At 35.0% G+C, this 14,239-nt stretch overlaps 1 protein-coding gene and 1 non-coding gene across 2 annotated transcripts; one reads left to right on the top strand and one right to left on the bottom strand.

The window, feature by feature from the left end:
* Positions 1 to 7,752: 7,752 nt before the first annotated feature.
* Positions 7,753 to 7,825, top strand: TRNAI-AAU. Its single transcript has one exon. It is a non-coding gene; the product is annotated as a tRNA-Ile (tRNA).
* Positions 7,826 to 10,774: 2,949 nt separating this feature from the next.
* On the bottom strand, positions 10,775 to 11,969 carry LOC107861157 (CTD small phosphatase-like protein). Its single transcript, XM_016706527.2, has one exon. It carries the CDS (start codon positions 11,825 to 11,827, stop codon positions 10,958 to 10,960), a length of 870 nt encoding a protein of 289 aa, XP_016562013.2. The 5' UTR covers positions 11,828 to 11,969; the 3' UTR covers positions 10,775 to 10,957.
* Between the last annotated feature and the right edge of the window lie 2,270 nt (positions 11,970 to 14,239).

Genomic DNA, 14,239 nt, shown 5'->3' with positions numbered 1-14,239 from the left:
GCCCAGAAAATTTGTGGGCATTGACTTTAAGCGATGGCAGTAGAAAATGTTCTTCTACCTCACAACACTATGTCTTCAAAGGTTCACTAGTGAGGATGCTCCTGAGGTGCCCGAGGGAACCTCGGACAAAGAGCGTTTCATAATTTTAGAGGCTTGGAAACACTCGGACTTCCTTTGCAGGAATTATATCTTGAGTGGTCTCCAAGACGACCTCTATAATGTTTACAGTGGAACTAAGACATCGAAGAAATTGTGGGGAGGGGGGGCACTAGAACGAAAATACAAGATAGAGGATGCGGGAATTAAGAAATTCTTCGTTGCAAGGTTCTTGAACTTTAAAATGATAGATAGCAAATCGGTTGTCTCTCAAGTGCAGGAATTACAAGTAATCATCCACGATCTCCTAGCGGAAGGTATATCTTTGAAAAATACCTTAGTTTAACAAATTAAAAATGTTCTTATTACTCACATAAATTGTTTTGTAGGTTTGATTGTGAATGATGCATTTCAAGTAGCAGCGATAATTGAGAAGCTACCACTTATGTGGAAAGACTTCAAAAACTACTTGAAGCACAAACACAAGGAGATGATTGTCGAAGATCTTATTGTCCGACTACGTATTGAAGAGGATAATAAAGCTGCCGAGAGAAGGTCAAAAGAGAATTCTACAATTAATGAAGCACATATTGTAGAAGATGACCAAAACAATTCTAAGAAAAGGAAGAAAGTTAAATATGGAAACAATCAACCCAAGAAGAAATTCAAGGGAAAATTCTTCAACTGTGGCAAGATTGGCCATAAGTCCACGGATTGTCGTGCCCCTAATAAAGGCAAGAAAAAGGACCAAGCAAATATGTTTGAGTCCAACAGAGAATGTGATGATCTGTGTGCTATGTTTTAAGAATGCAACTTGGTGGGGAATCCTCGCGAGTGGTGGATGGATTCAGGTGCCACCCGCTATATTTGTGCCAACAAAGAGTTGTTTTCGTCATTCGCTCCGACTCAAGTAGAAGAAATGATCTACAGGAAAAGTGGGATTAAAAATGACTTCAGGAAAGGTTTTGACACTTAATAATGTCTTGTACGTTCCGGAGTTACGTAGGAACTTGATTTCTGTTTCACTTCTAGACAACAACGGATTCAAATGTGTAACCGTTTCTTTAAAAATTATAATTAGCAAAGGAGAAGTATATGTAGGAAAAGACTATCTCACCGAGGGCCTTTATAAGATGAATGTAATGAATGTTGAAATCAATAAAAATTCAAATTCTTCTTACTTGCTTGAGTCTTATTATTTGTGGCATGAATGTTTAGGCCATGTTAATTACAAAACGTTATGAAAACTGATTAACTTAGAGGTTTTGCCAAACTTTGAGTGCAATAAATCAAAGTGTCAAATGTGTGTGGAATTAAAGTATGCAAAGCATTCTTATAAGTCCGTTGAAAGGAATTCCAATCCCTTCGACTTAATACACACTGATAGTTGTGATATGAAGTCAACACCATCACGTGATGGAAAAAAGTATTTCATAACTTTTATTGACGATTGCACTAGATATTGTTATTTCTACTTGCTAAATAGTAAGGATGAAGCAATAGATGCATTTAGGCAATGCAAAACTGAAGTAGAAAATCAGTAATAGAAAAAGATAAAAATGATAAGAAGTGATAAGGGCAAAAAATATGAATCTCCCTTCGCCGAAATATATGTAGAGAATAAAATCGCCCATCAAACTACGACCCCGTATTCACCTCAATCTAACGGAATTGCGGAAAGGAAAAATCAAACGTTGAAGGAAATGATGAATACTTTACTTATAAGTTCCGATTTACTGCAAAACTTGTGGGGGGAGGCTATCCTTACAGCCAATCGTATACTCAATAGAATTCTCTATAGTAAGACACAGTCAATTCCTTATGAAAAATGGAAAGAAAGGAAACCCAACTTGAAATATTTCAAAGTGTAAGGGTATCTAGCAAAGGTCCAAGTTCCTATGCCTGAAAAGGTTAAGATAAGACCTAAGACTGTGGACTGCGTGTTCATAGGATATGCTAAAAGCAGTAAAGCATGTCAGTTTTTGGTTCATAAATCCGAACATCCGAATATAAATGAAAATACGGTAATTGAATCAGATAATGCTGAATTCTTTGAAAATATTTACCCGTATAAAATTAGACATGAACAATCTAGTGGAGGATCTAAACGACCTCGAGATGAACCAAGTGAGAATGTACATAATGAAGAGAATCCAAGACGTAGTACATGTCAAAGAACGTCGACTTAGTTTGGATAAGATTTTGTAATATTTCTCTTAGAAAATGAGCCTCAAACATTTAAAGAAGCGATATCATCATCAGACTCATCTTTTTGGAAAGAGGTAGTCAACAGTGAGATTGATTCAATCTTAATCAATCATACGTAGGAATTGGTTGATCTTCCTCCAGAAAATAAACCTTTAGGTTCTAAATGGATCTTCAAAAGGAAAATGAAAGTGGATGGTACTGTTGACAAATACAAGGCAAGACTTGTAGTAAAAGGTTTCAAACAAAAAGAAGGCCTTGATTACTTTGATACATACTCGCCGGTAACAAGGATAACATCGATTCGAATGTTAATTGCCTTAGCGGCGGTATATGGTCTTGAAATCCATCAAATGGGTGTGAAAATCTCATTCCTAAATGGAGAATTAGAGGAAGAAATTTACATGGAATAGCCTGAGGGTTTTGTGGTTACAGGAAAAGAAAATAAGGTGTATAAACTTGTTAAGTTACTTTATGGACTAAAGCAAGCACCTAAACAATGACATGGAAAGTTTGACCAAACCATGTTGCCAAACGGGTTCAAGATAAATGAATGTGATAAATATGTTTATATTAAAGACATTTCGAATCACCAAATCATTGTTTGTTTATATGTGGATGATATGTTGATCATCATTAGAGACATTTCTGACATAAATGCAACGAAATGAATGCTCAAGAGTAAGTTTGATATGAAAGACCTTGGAGTTGCGGATGTGATCTTAGGAATAAGAATCCATAGAACTCCACAAGGGTTGGCATTGTCACAGTCTCATTATATCGAAAATGTACTTGACAAATTCAAGTATATGGAATTCGGTATTGCCAAGACTCCATTGGATGTGAGCTTTGCACTTTGAAAGAATGAAGGTGAAAGTGACTCACAATTGGAGTACGTAAGAGTATTGGGATGTTTAATGTATATAATGAACTGTACACGACCAGACATAGTATGTATTATTAGTAAATTGAGTCGGTCCACGAGTAATCCCAACAAAACTCATTGTATAACAATGAAAAGAGTTTTGGAATTTCTTAAATACACTCAAGACTATGCTTTGCATTATAATAAATATCCCACGGTACTCAAAGGATATAGTAATGCAAATTGGATTACCGGATCAAACGAAGTAAAATCCACAAGTGGATATGTATTTACTATCGGTGGAAGAGCAGTCTCTTGGAAATCATTCAAACAGACTTGTATTGCTCGCTCTACAATGAAATCTGAATTTATCTCATTGGATAAAGCCGGTGAAGAAGCAGAATGGATATGAAATTTCTTGGAAGATATTCCTTATTGGCCCAAACCAGTGGCACCAGTATGTATACATTGTGATAACCAAGCGACAATAGGTAGGGCAGAGAGCATGATGTACAACGGTAAATCTCGTCACATACGACGAAGACATAATACCGTTAGAAAACTTCTTTCTAGTGGAATTATCACTGTTGACTATGTAAAATTAAAGTATAATGTATCGGATCCACTTATAAAAGGCCTATCTAGAGAATGAGTGGAAAGGATATTCAAGGGAATGAGTTTAAGGCCTAGGACAAGTTAGCATGGCGGTAACTCTACCTAGCAAACTAGCGATCCCAAGAGCTAGGTTTAATGAGAACAAACAAAGTTGTGTCTGACAGGTTCAACTTTGTCAATTACCCAACCCATTCGCATGATGTAGACAATGTTTAGTAACAAGGATAAGACTTAAGGTGAAAAGTCTTTTAATGATTATCTAAATTTAGCATATTTGACCAAATAGTTTAATCTATAGGATTGAACGTTTAGAAATCACCTATGTGAGGGCGAAGTGGATGCCGCTTCAAGGAGAATATTAGCAAAGGCCTATTCTCTAAGCTCTCATGAAACCAGGACGCATTATGGCTAGAAAAAACAAAACTGTGAGAACCATAAACGGTAAAAGGCTGGTTGTGTGACATGTGTTGTCTAGGTGTACATTAAAGATCGACAGTTCAAAGATATCAAATCTACCGATTGAAGAGTGCATCCGATGCATGTTCATTACGGAAAGCTCAAAGGAAAACCCACTTATCCAGATGCAATCAGTCTTTACTTGATCATCGCATACTTGTCCATAAAAATTTAACGAAAAATAGTTATTTCCCATTCATGTGGGAAATTGTTGGGTTAAAAGTATATGAAAAGTGTGAATGAAAAATGGAAGAAACCAAGTGGAAGGAAACAATAGAGAAGAAAACACTAAAATGGAAAGTGTACTCTAAAATAGAAAGTATACCATTTCTCCCACATTGGTTGGAGAATGTGACTTTCAAGTGTTTATATTAAGAAACACTTATTACACTTGGTAAGTGAGGTAAGAAATAAGAGATGCCTCGCACCGTCGTCGTCGTCGCTCGCTCGGATTTGGATTTGGATTTGAAAAATGATCGATCATCACATACTTGTCCGTAAAAATTTAATGAAAAATAGCCATTTCTCATTCATGTGGGGGTTTGTTGGGTTCAAAGTATATGAAAAGTGTGAATGAAAAATGGAGAAAACTAAGTGGAAGGAAAAAATAGAGAAGAAAACACTAAAATGAAAAGTGTACTTTAAAATGGAAAGTATACTATTTCTCCCACATTGGTGGGAGAATGTGACTTTCAGGTGTTTATATTAAGAAACACTTATTCCACTTGGTAAGTGAGGCAAGAAATAAGAGATGCCTCGCACCGTCGTCGTTGCTCACTCGGCTTCGAATTCGGATTTGAAAAATGATCGATCGATGAGATCTATCTTTTTGGACGAAATTTATTTGACAAAAATTTAATCCGAAGGGAAAAATATAAATGCAGTAAGTTTTTTATGTGTTTTAATCGTCCAGTTATATGCATGCATGCAGTGTTTCGAATTGATGCTTCAAAAGGATGCACTGTTTCGAACTGATGCTTCAGAAAGGTACACTGTTTCGCACTGTTGCTTTAGAAGGATGCAATCCTTCAACGAAGTGAGACACTGATTCATGAAATGGTCTGCCTGTTCGAAAAACATGCAAACTTTGGACGAACAGACATGATCTTTTAGGAAAGATCACACCTTTAAGTGAACCATTGTCACTTTTCAGAAGAGGCATATGAAGGCTATATAAACCTGCTTTCATCCACAAGTTTAGACCCGAATTTTCTGAAATACAAACTCTCTTCTTGTCTTCAAAGCATTCTGTGTGATCAATCAAACTATTGAGTGAGTTCGTTGAATCCAACAATTTGCGGTACCGCTATTGTTAGGATTAAAGGTCATTTTATCCCGGGAGGAAGATTCCATAACCTCGGGTACAGTGAGAGGAATTATTCCTTAAGGACACTCCGTGAAGTCGGGGGACTTGGCCTTACAAATTCTATTTCATCTATTTTCTGAAAATAAACACATTTCTTAGATAAATTATTCATAATCTAGTATTGAAGGTGTTAAGTAACTTCAAAAGTGTTCTTGTCTTAGACTTGAACTAGAGTTGAAGTTGGTGTTGCATGTATATAGATTCTTGTACCCGAACACCATAAAATAACACTTATCACAACAAAGAGTTGTGTATGAATACCTCTTGTATCGTTCCCATAGTATAGCATGAGATTAATTAGAAGAATTAATTGAGTTTTATTTGATTATGTACATAATCTTGATTAACAAAAATCTCAAGTAAGATGTATATACAAACAAATTAAAAGTAAGTTACATGTGCAAAGCTAGATCACAAGTCTAAGATACTAGAGTACATTTATAATACACAAGAACAAACATACATATCACAGCTAGCGCAAAGGCCTACACGAATTACACACACAACACCCTACCATATTAAAATCCACACAAATTAAGCACACATTTTTTTAAAAAAAAAAGAAAATCGCGGTGTTTGAACCAGCTTGCACACCTTGACTAGCGCAGGACAAGTGACGGAAGTACTTCCTTGACAAGCATAACACTAGGATAAGTTCTCTCCCTGCCACCATCAACATTATTACCACTAATAATGCCCATTCTTCTTCTGCTACCAATTGATCTTGAAGTAGCACTTGTACTAGTACTAGTACTGCTACAAGCAATTTCTCCTCCACCAGCAGCAACACCACCCGTTGGTGGCGGCCTCGGCTTTTTAAAGCAATCATTAGCAGAACCAAACACGGCCATCGACATCATTGGGATAGTCCCAACTGCCAAGCCAAACATGAACGATGCCCCTGGACCTTGAAGCATAGTTTTTTTATTAATCTATCTATCTATCTATATGCTTTATTGGTAACAGAAGCTTAATATATACTTAGCTTAGTATTGATATGGAAAATAAAGTTCTTAATCTAGTGTTTATATAGAAATTTTAGCTTGTCCCCTTCAAGCCTGTGACATCATATGTCATGTGTGTACTACTTTGTGTTTTTTTATTTTATGATTAATGCCCTTTCCGATCGATGACATAATTTAGAGATGTCCCTAAAAACATTTTGAGAATTTCAAAGTTAAGAGGTTAACGTGAATGAAAGGGCGGGGTGGCCTTTGTGCAGTATATATATTTTTGTGTCTATTTCTTGCAAGTGTTTTTCTATACATGAAAATGAAAGACTAGAGATATATTGTGTATTTAATACTTTGATTATTTTTGATATGATGTATCATCATGTTGTGCAATCTTCTTACGCTACAATATTTATTTCTTTTTCTTTTTTTAAGCTATACTGAATCTTCCACAACTCAATTGCGTTTAGACCAAGAAAACACTATATAAAATTAAAGACAATTTGATTAAGTTAGGGATGCACATATATATAATTTTGACTTGTGAACAAATGGAATTACAGGGATTAGGATGTAGAGCAATAACATTTGGTTTTGGCCCATAGCCTCACTATCAGTGTCCCATCATAAGATATATAGCTAAGTAGGCACCTAATCCTTATCCCACAATCTGATTTAGCTGCCATCTTTTTATCTTTAAATCTTCGCGTTTGTCTCATTTATTTGAACTTAATTAATACTATCATTGTAACAAATTGTTTTAAACTGGCAAAACATTTATCCGCACTACTATTTGCGTCAATCTAAGCAATTCCAACACTAATAGTAAGAGATAAAAGCAAGAACCACTTATGACTTGTATGAAGCTATGTTTTTTTTTCTTTATATAAGGTACATAAATAAATTTATTCGTGATACAAATATTAAGTGTCTGAAAATTTAATCCGTTTCGTAAAAAGTAAAAGATGGAATAGAGTTAGTTATACAACAATATCTTTTTGCACACAGTACAATCTCATTCACTATCTTTCATAATCAAATCATATTCCTAGCTTCATGTAGTTTTAAGTAGTATTAGATATTCTGATTACATAATCTCAAAAACTGAGCCAATTCTTGTATAATTTAAAATCGACGTGATTGTCAAATAAAAAGTTATAATACATATTGTAATTTTAGCAATCTCAAGACAACGTGGCCCATTACTCAGTTGGTTAGAGCGTCGTGCTAATAACGCGAAGGTCGCAGGTTCGAGACCTGCATGGGCCAATCATTTTTACTCATTGTTTCTCAACAAATTTTCACAGCCCTTACCCAAAACTCTATTTTAACCCTTGTTGAATGAATCCATAGCTAATCTTCCGGCGAATTTCTTGCAGAATCAACTTTTTATTATCCTTCTTTTTTTCCTATGAAAATGCTCATTAGTACCCATTTCTCACTTGTACTGCTTCTTCTCCTGCTGCTGCTGCTTTCATCAAACGGGTTTGTTGTTGGAGATCCAGTTCGTAGGCCATTGGGTAGTAGAAGAAAATACTCAAATCGGGTACCCAAATGCGGGAATATCGGGTCAAAATCTGATTGCTTTCAGAACCAAGAGTGTCGATGGTGCACAAGTGACGTTCTTGATGACGCTTGTTTCGTCAAATCTGAAGCTTCTAGATTACCCTCACAGATCTTCACTTGTCATCTGACTAGATTCAGATAAACAAAAAAAAGTTACTACCTTTTTGTTTTTTCAGTTGTCTTTTTTGAGTTTTGAGCTTTGGGGTGAAGTTTATTTGAGCTGCACTTGAGCCGAGGGTCTTTCGGAAACAGTCCGTCTAACCCCACGAGGTAGGGGTAATGTCTGCGTGTACTCTATCCTCTCCGAACCCCACTTTGTGGGATTATAGTGGGTGAGTTGTTTTTGGTTTAATGTGATGTTAGCAACATTTAGGCCTACTGTTCTGTTTTGGAGAAGAAAAAAGATATGCTTTTGTATATATTGTGTTTGATAAATGAAGTGATGCTTTTCCATTTATACTAGAGAGACTAGTTAATTTGCAGTGATGGTGTTTGTTTAATTTTGGATGGTATATTTGATTTCTATTAGTTTCTCAATGCTGATATTGACAGCTTAGTGTTCGGCTTGTGCTAAAAAAGTGATTCACTGGTTTACTACTGTTGTCAACCAAATCTGTTATAGCCAGAGCTGCGTTTAAGCTTTCAGTTTTTTACCTTTGCATTGATGGTTTTCTACCTTATTTGAGGTTTACCTTTTTGGCTGAGGTGAAGAAAAGGATTGTGCTTTGATTTGGGATATTATTTGTTGTTTCTTGCACTTCGGCTGTCATATTATTTTGTTGTAGTTACTGTACTGTTACTATATGTTATTTCTTATACTTCTATTACTTCTTTCTCTTGGACTGCTCTGCTCTTTTTTTTCCTTGAGACAATTGTGTATCGAAAACAGCCTCTCTACCTCTGAGGCAGAGGTAAGGTTTGCGTACACTCTACCCACCCCAGACTCAACTTTGTGGGATTATACTGGGTGTGTTGTTGTTGTTGGGTGATGGTGGCGGAAGGAGGCGCAATGTAAGTTTTATGGGTAAAAATGAGCTATTCTTTGTAGGTGGAATAGGGCGATCATGTAGGAGGTTTCTTCTGAATACTTTGGAACTTCATTGTCGTCCCTCTTAAACTATCTTACGAATCCTTAACCTTGAGTTTTAAGTTAGGGACATGATTGACTTATTTTCTAGTGGAACATATCTATTGAATTGGTGCTAATTAGTAGATCAACAAGATGCTACTATATGATTGACATAGTATTGGAAGGGGCTTATTGAATTGGTGCTAATTAGTACATCAACAAGATGCTACTATATGATTGACATCGTTTTGGAAGGGGCTTAGAGAATAGGAGGCAATGCACTAGTGTGAAGTAAATTTTATCTTGTGTTTTTCTCAGAAAACACGTCCACCTTTGAGTTATGCATGATCTGCTAACTTAAGTTTTTAAGGATGATAATTACTACGTAGGCAAAATTTATTTCGGGAGCTTGGAGATTCTCATCACAGCTAGTAATGATTCATCCTGAATCTCTGTGCCATCTGCTCCTATGCTTGTTTGACAAAGGTTTCCTTGAAAATCCTGAGAGCCAATATCGGCTTCTATTTTAATCTTTAGACTGTCATTCCTGATAGAAAGGGGCTTCGCTTCTATTTATCCGTCAACTATTTTTGCTGCTTTTTGTGTCTCCTAAGTGATACACCAGGTATTTTGGTGATATCATATTATCATGTGATGATAATTATTAGTGAGGGAAAATGGATGTTTTTACAGCCAAATCTGCTTTATCCCATTCAGAGCTTGTGCATTGCTGGTTATGCAGGACTTAGCAACTTCAAAAGTGGTGTTAGAGAGACTTGATATATTTAACCCACATTATGAATCACCTAATGAAGAAGCTGGCAGGATAAAGTTGAGGTCTTTTCTTGTTAACAAAAAAGTTAGTATTATTTTCCCCTGTAATTCACATTCTAAAACTATGAGAGTGCTTCATCTGAAGATTGTAGTTGTTGTATATGTCTGGTGCATGCAGCAGCTCTTTTGATATCTGAAGTCCTCCTCTAAGAAGTTAGTTCCACTTGTTATTCAAACTGTATAAGTATACTTGTTATGCAAATTACCTTGATGGGGACTTCTTAAGATTAGCAATTGTTTGCTTTGAACGAGGGTAAAAAGCAGAAGTTAATTCAAGCTAGAACTGTGTATTAGTATTAAGGAGACCATGGTTGCGTAGAATGTTAAAAATGACACCAGCTCACGCGTATACATAAATCTTGACGACAATCTTATCCTTCCCTTGGGAAAATTTTATATGAAACTGTTTCGACTTTTTGATCCATGTACTCTGGCTGTTAGCTGAAGAACAGCTGCAGTTGCAAAACTCCGTGCTGCTGAAAATCAATTGGCAAGTTAGAAGCAGCTTAAAGACCAACTCTCATGGAGAAGCTGAACTTGAGAGCAATGCAATTGTGGCCTGTGGGAGAGGATGATGGTCACGCTGCAACTGAGTAGAAATCTACTAAACATTGAACTCTTGAATTGACTACTAGAATTAAATTCTAAAGCCTTAATTCCCAAGATTGACAGCTTTTGAATTCAACACCAAGTGACTCGTCTCAGTTGGGAGAACAATAACTTTACTTCAACCTTACTACTCAAGAATCTCAGGAGAACAAACACGGACAGTTTTGCACTAAAATTTTCAGAATTGTATACAGTTCCCAGTTTCATATCTCATTTCCAATTGAACACAAAAGGTGTTCAACCTATTACATCAGTCCCCCAGAAAAGCAACCAAAAGCAAATGCAGAAATAAATTAAGCATAAAAAGAAAGAAAAAAAAAGGATTAAATTTCCACTGATATGCATTCTTCTTCTTCAGCAAGATAAACCTTCACAGCATCCCTCATATCTTCAACTTCATTACACCCACCAAGGAACTCAATGAGCTTCTTGAGCTCCCCATCAGCAAGATCATCGGTAAATGGCCTAATCGGAATAGCATTTTCCGGCTGAAAAAGGTAAGAATTCGGGTTATCATCAACGATCACCACCCTCTTCATATCTCTCCCGGTGTCAGCCAAGTCCTTCACAAACTTCCCATCAACTTCCTTGCAAGAATCCCGATACAATCTATGCGAAATCAAACCTTTCCTATCTATTCTATCAAGAACAAGAGAAGCATACTCCTTAAGCCCAGCAGTGAACACAACAACCTCAAACTTCTCACTCAAAAACTCCAAAAATTCATCCAGAAACGGCCTCTTCAACACATAAAACTCTACTCTGTGTCCATCAATCACCGGCCTAACAACAAAATCGTACTTTTCTGGAGGTGGGTTTGGATTAGAATGCACTAAAGTCTCATCCAAGTCAAGAAAAATCGTCTTTTTCTCTGATGTAACCAACGGAGGAAGAGCATTTCCATCATTAAAAAGAGATCTCCTCAAACTGATCCCATTTTCAGGTTCATCAAACACTTTACCAAGAAGCTGATATCCTTTCTTGCTAGGACTTCTCTTAGGAGTAGAAAGACGGGCGAATTTGGAGAAGAGTTTAATAAGACGACGATGACAAGTGTACAAAGACTTGTTAATAGAAGCAACAACTACAGAAGCTGGATTTTTAGCAGGGGATTTCTTCCGGCTACTACGACGAACATTCCTCCGGTTCTTGATGGACTTTGTTGGAGTTCTTTTGATGACTTTGGACACCATTTTTGGAGAAATGGAGAAAATGATAGGGCTTGTAGGAGTGGTTTCTTGAATTTCTATCAACTTTAGAGCAGTTGTAGGAGTTGGTAAGATTTGAAATTAGGGTTGGAGGCAACGGTCGAGTTTTTTCTTTGGTTTGGAACCGAAGCTAATGGGAAATTATTTTTGGAAAGTGAAAGTTGACAGTATTATTCTTTTGGTTCAAAAATTAATGGCGGAACTTGTCTAAACACCCCTTAGGAGGTCTTTACAAGGGTGTTGGGGATAAAAAAAATTCTGCTTTTTTTTTGAAAAAAAGGGAAGTAGAAATAGAAAATTATTTTTTTCATATAAAAAATATATCTCTATCCCTTATACATATATATCAATATATCTTTTATTAATTAATTAACATATATTATAAGTGTAGACACGTGATTTTGACCCTCCCGAGTTTAATATATATATTTTTCAATATTAAATATTTATATTTGATATAATATTATTTAAATTCTTATTTTATTTTAATAAATTTTTCGTTAAAAGGTAAATATCTAAATGAAGTTAATTTTAAGATATTATTTTATTTTATTCTAATTTAAAAAATAATAATAATACAAAAAATAAAAAATAAAATATGTTTCTTTTAAAATAAATAAGTTAGTAACTTTAGTACTATCTTAATTATATTTATTTTTGGCTATTTTAAAACTTTTATTGTATTTTATTAAATATAAAAATTAATTAGTTATTATTATATTATTATTATTATTATTATTGTTATTATTATTATTATTATTATTATTATTATTATTATTATTTTATTTATTTATTATTTTTTGTTATTATTAATATTTTAAAAAAAGAATCTTATCTTATCCTAACCTACCCCAACCACCTCCTAATTTTCCTCCAACTCCCTCAACTTCTCAACCCCCTACACCCTATATATTACACACAATACTATACTTAGGGGGACACATACGGAAAAATCTTTTCTATATGTCATTTATGTTGAAACTCGGTCATCTTTTCCTTTAACAAAATGTAGTGTCTCTTTTATTTATTTATTTATTGTATTTTATTTTACTTTATTTTAATATATATATTATTTCTTCGTCTTTCCTTTCTTTACACAATTCTTTTATGGTGGTTCTAATGATACGATATGCATGATAAATTTTCACCAGATCTTAAAACCTAATCTAATCCTGAAACACTTGACCAGGAAAATAGAGTTGAAAGAAAAAATCATGTAAGGAAATAAGTAAAATGTTGAGATATTTGTTGATTAAGTTAAAGTCTCACTTGAATGGATTGAAACAATCACTTTGTGAATAAAAAATGACTTGTTCATCAATGAGAAGGTCAATCTCAAACACTTTAAATGAGAGCGATCAGAAGATATATAGTCTCCATTGTCAGGAGAAGCAAAAGAAGTTAGCGTAAGAACTCATGAGTCCTTTAATAGGAGGAATGTGAATATAATTGGACCTTTCTGTTTGACAAGTGCATGAGAAGTAGTGACATACATATTCAGTCAAGGTCAATATTGAAAAAAAATATACATGATCTTTATGTTCACTCACAGATTGCATGTTAAATGTTTCCATTTTTAAGGATTGATATGACGAAGGCATTTCATTCTGCTATCCAAATGTAGTGTCATCCTTTGTGACCCCTTTTGAGCTTTAGTTTTATTTTATTTCATACCCCTCTTTTGAAATCAAAATAGAGTTTGAAAAAAAAAAAAGGTGTCAAGAAAAATGGAGTCAGAAAAATGTCAAGAAAAAATGAAGTCAAAAAAAAAATGTGTGTCAAGAAGAAAATGGAGTCAGAAAAATGGAACTGAAAAAAAAAAACCAAAAAGAGAAGAATCAAAGAAAAGAAAAAATGAGAGCCCAGGTTCATTTCAAAAAAAAAAAGAGAATGATTTGTCTGAACTACGTTTAACCTGATTCTTGCTATGACAAGATATGTAGGCAGCCCTATTCTAGGGTTCGATCTAACCAAGTAAAAATTCAATTTACCCAGTATGAAATAAAATTGGGGCAAAAATTTATTTCCTTAAGAGTCGATTTCAAAAGTTGTATGCTTCACCTAATGTCATGTATATTTTTTAGCCTCATGCCGTCCTTTCTTTCTTACCCTATCCAAAAGCCAAGTTACAACCAAAGAAAGACTTTCAGATCAATCTTTGAGAATGTCAAGGCTAAACATGTATAAGTATATGAGGTTTCATATTGTGGACACCATAAGGCGACAGTGAGTTGTGAGAACAATAAAAAATGAGAGAGTCTTATTGGTGAGAATCCTTACGGACACCATAAGGCAACGGTGAGCTGAGAAATAAATGAAAATGAGATCGGCTCATTGGCAAAAATCCATTGAGGTGTCACTAGTCGAAGAAGGATTGTTCAAGAATGACTCCAATTC

Source organism: Capsicum annuum, chromosome 2 (genome assembly GCF_002878395.1).
Source record: "Capsicum annuum cultivar UCD-10X-F1 chromosome 2, UCD10Xv1.1, whole genome shotgun sequence".
NCBI classification, from domain to species: Eukaryota; Viridiplantae; Streptophyta; class Magnoliopsida; order Solanales; family Solanaceae; genus Capsicum; species Capsicum annuum.
Note: the sequence above shows the minus strand (reverse complement) of the source record. Positions and strands in the feature narration are given on the sequence as shown.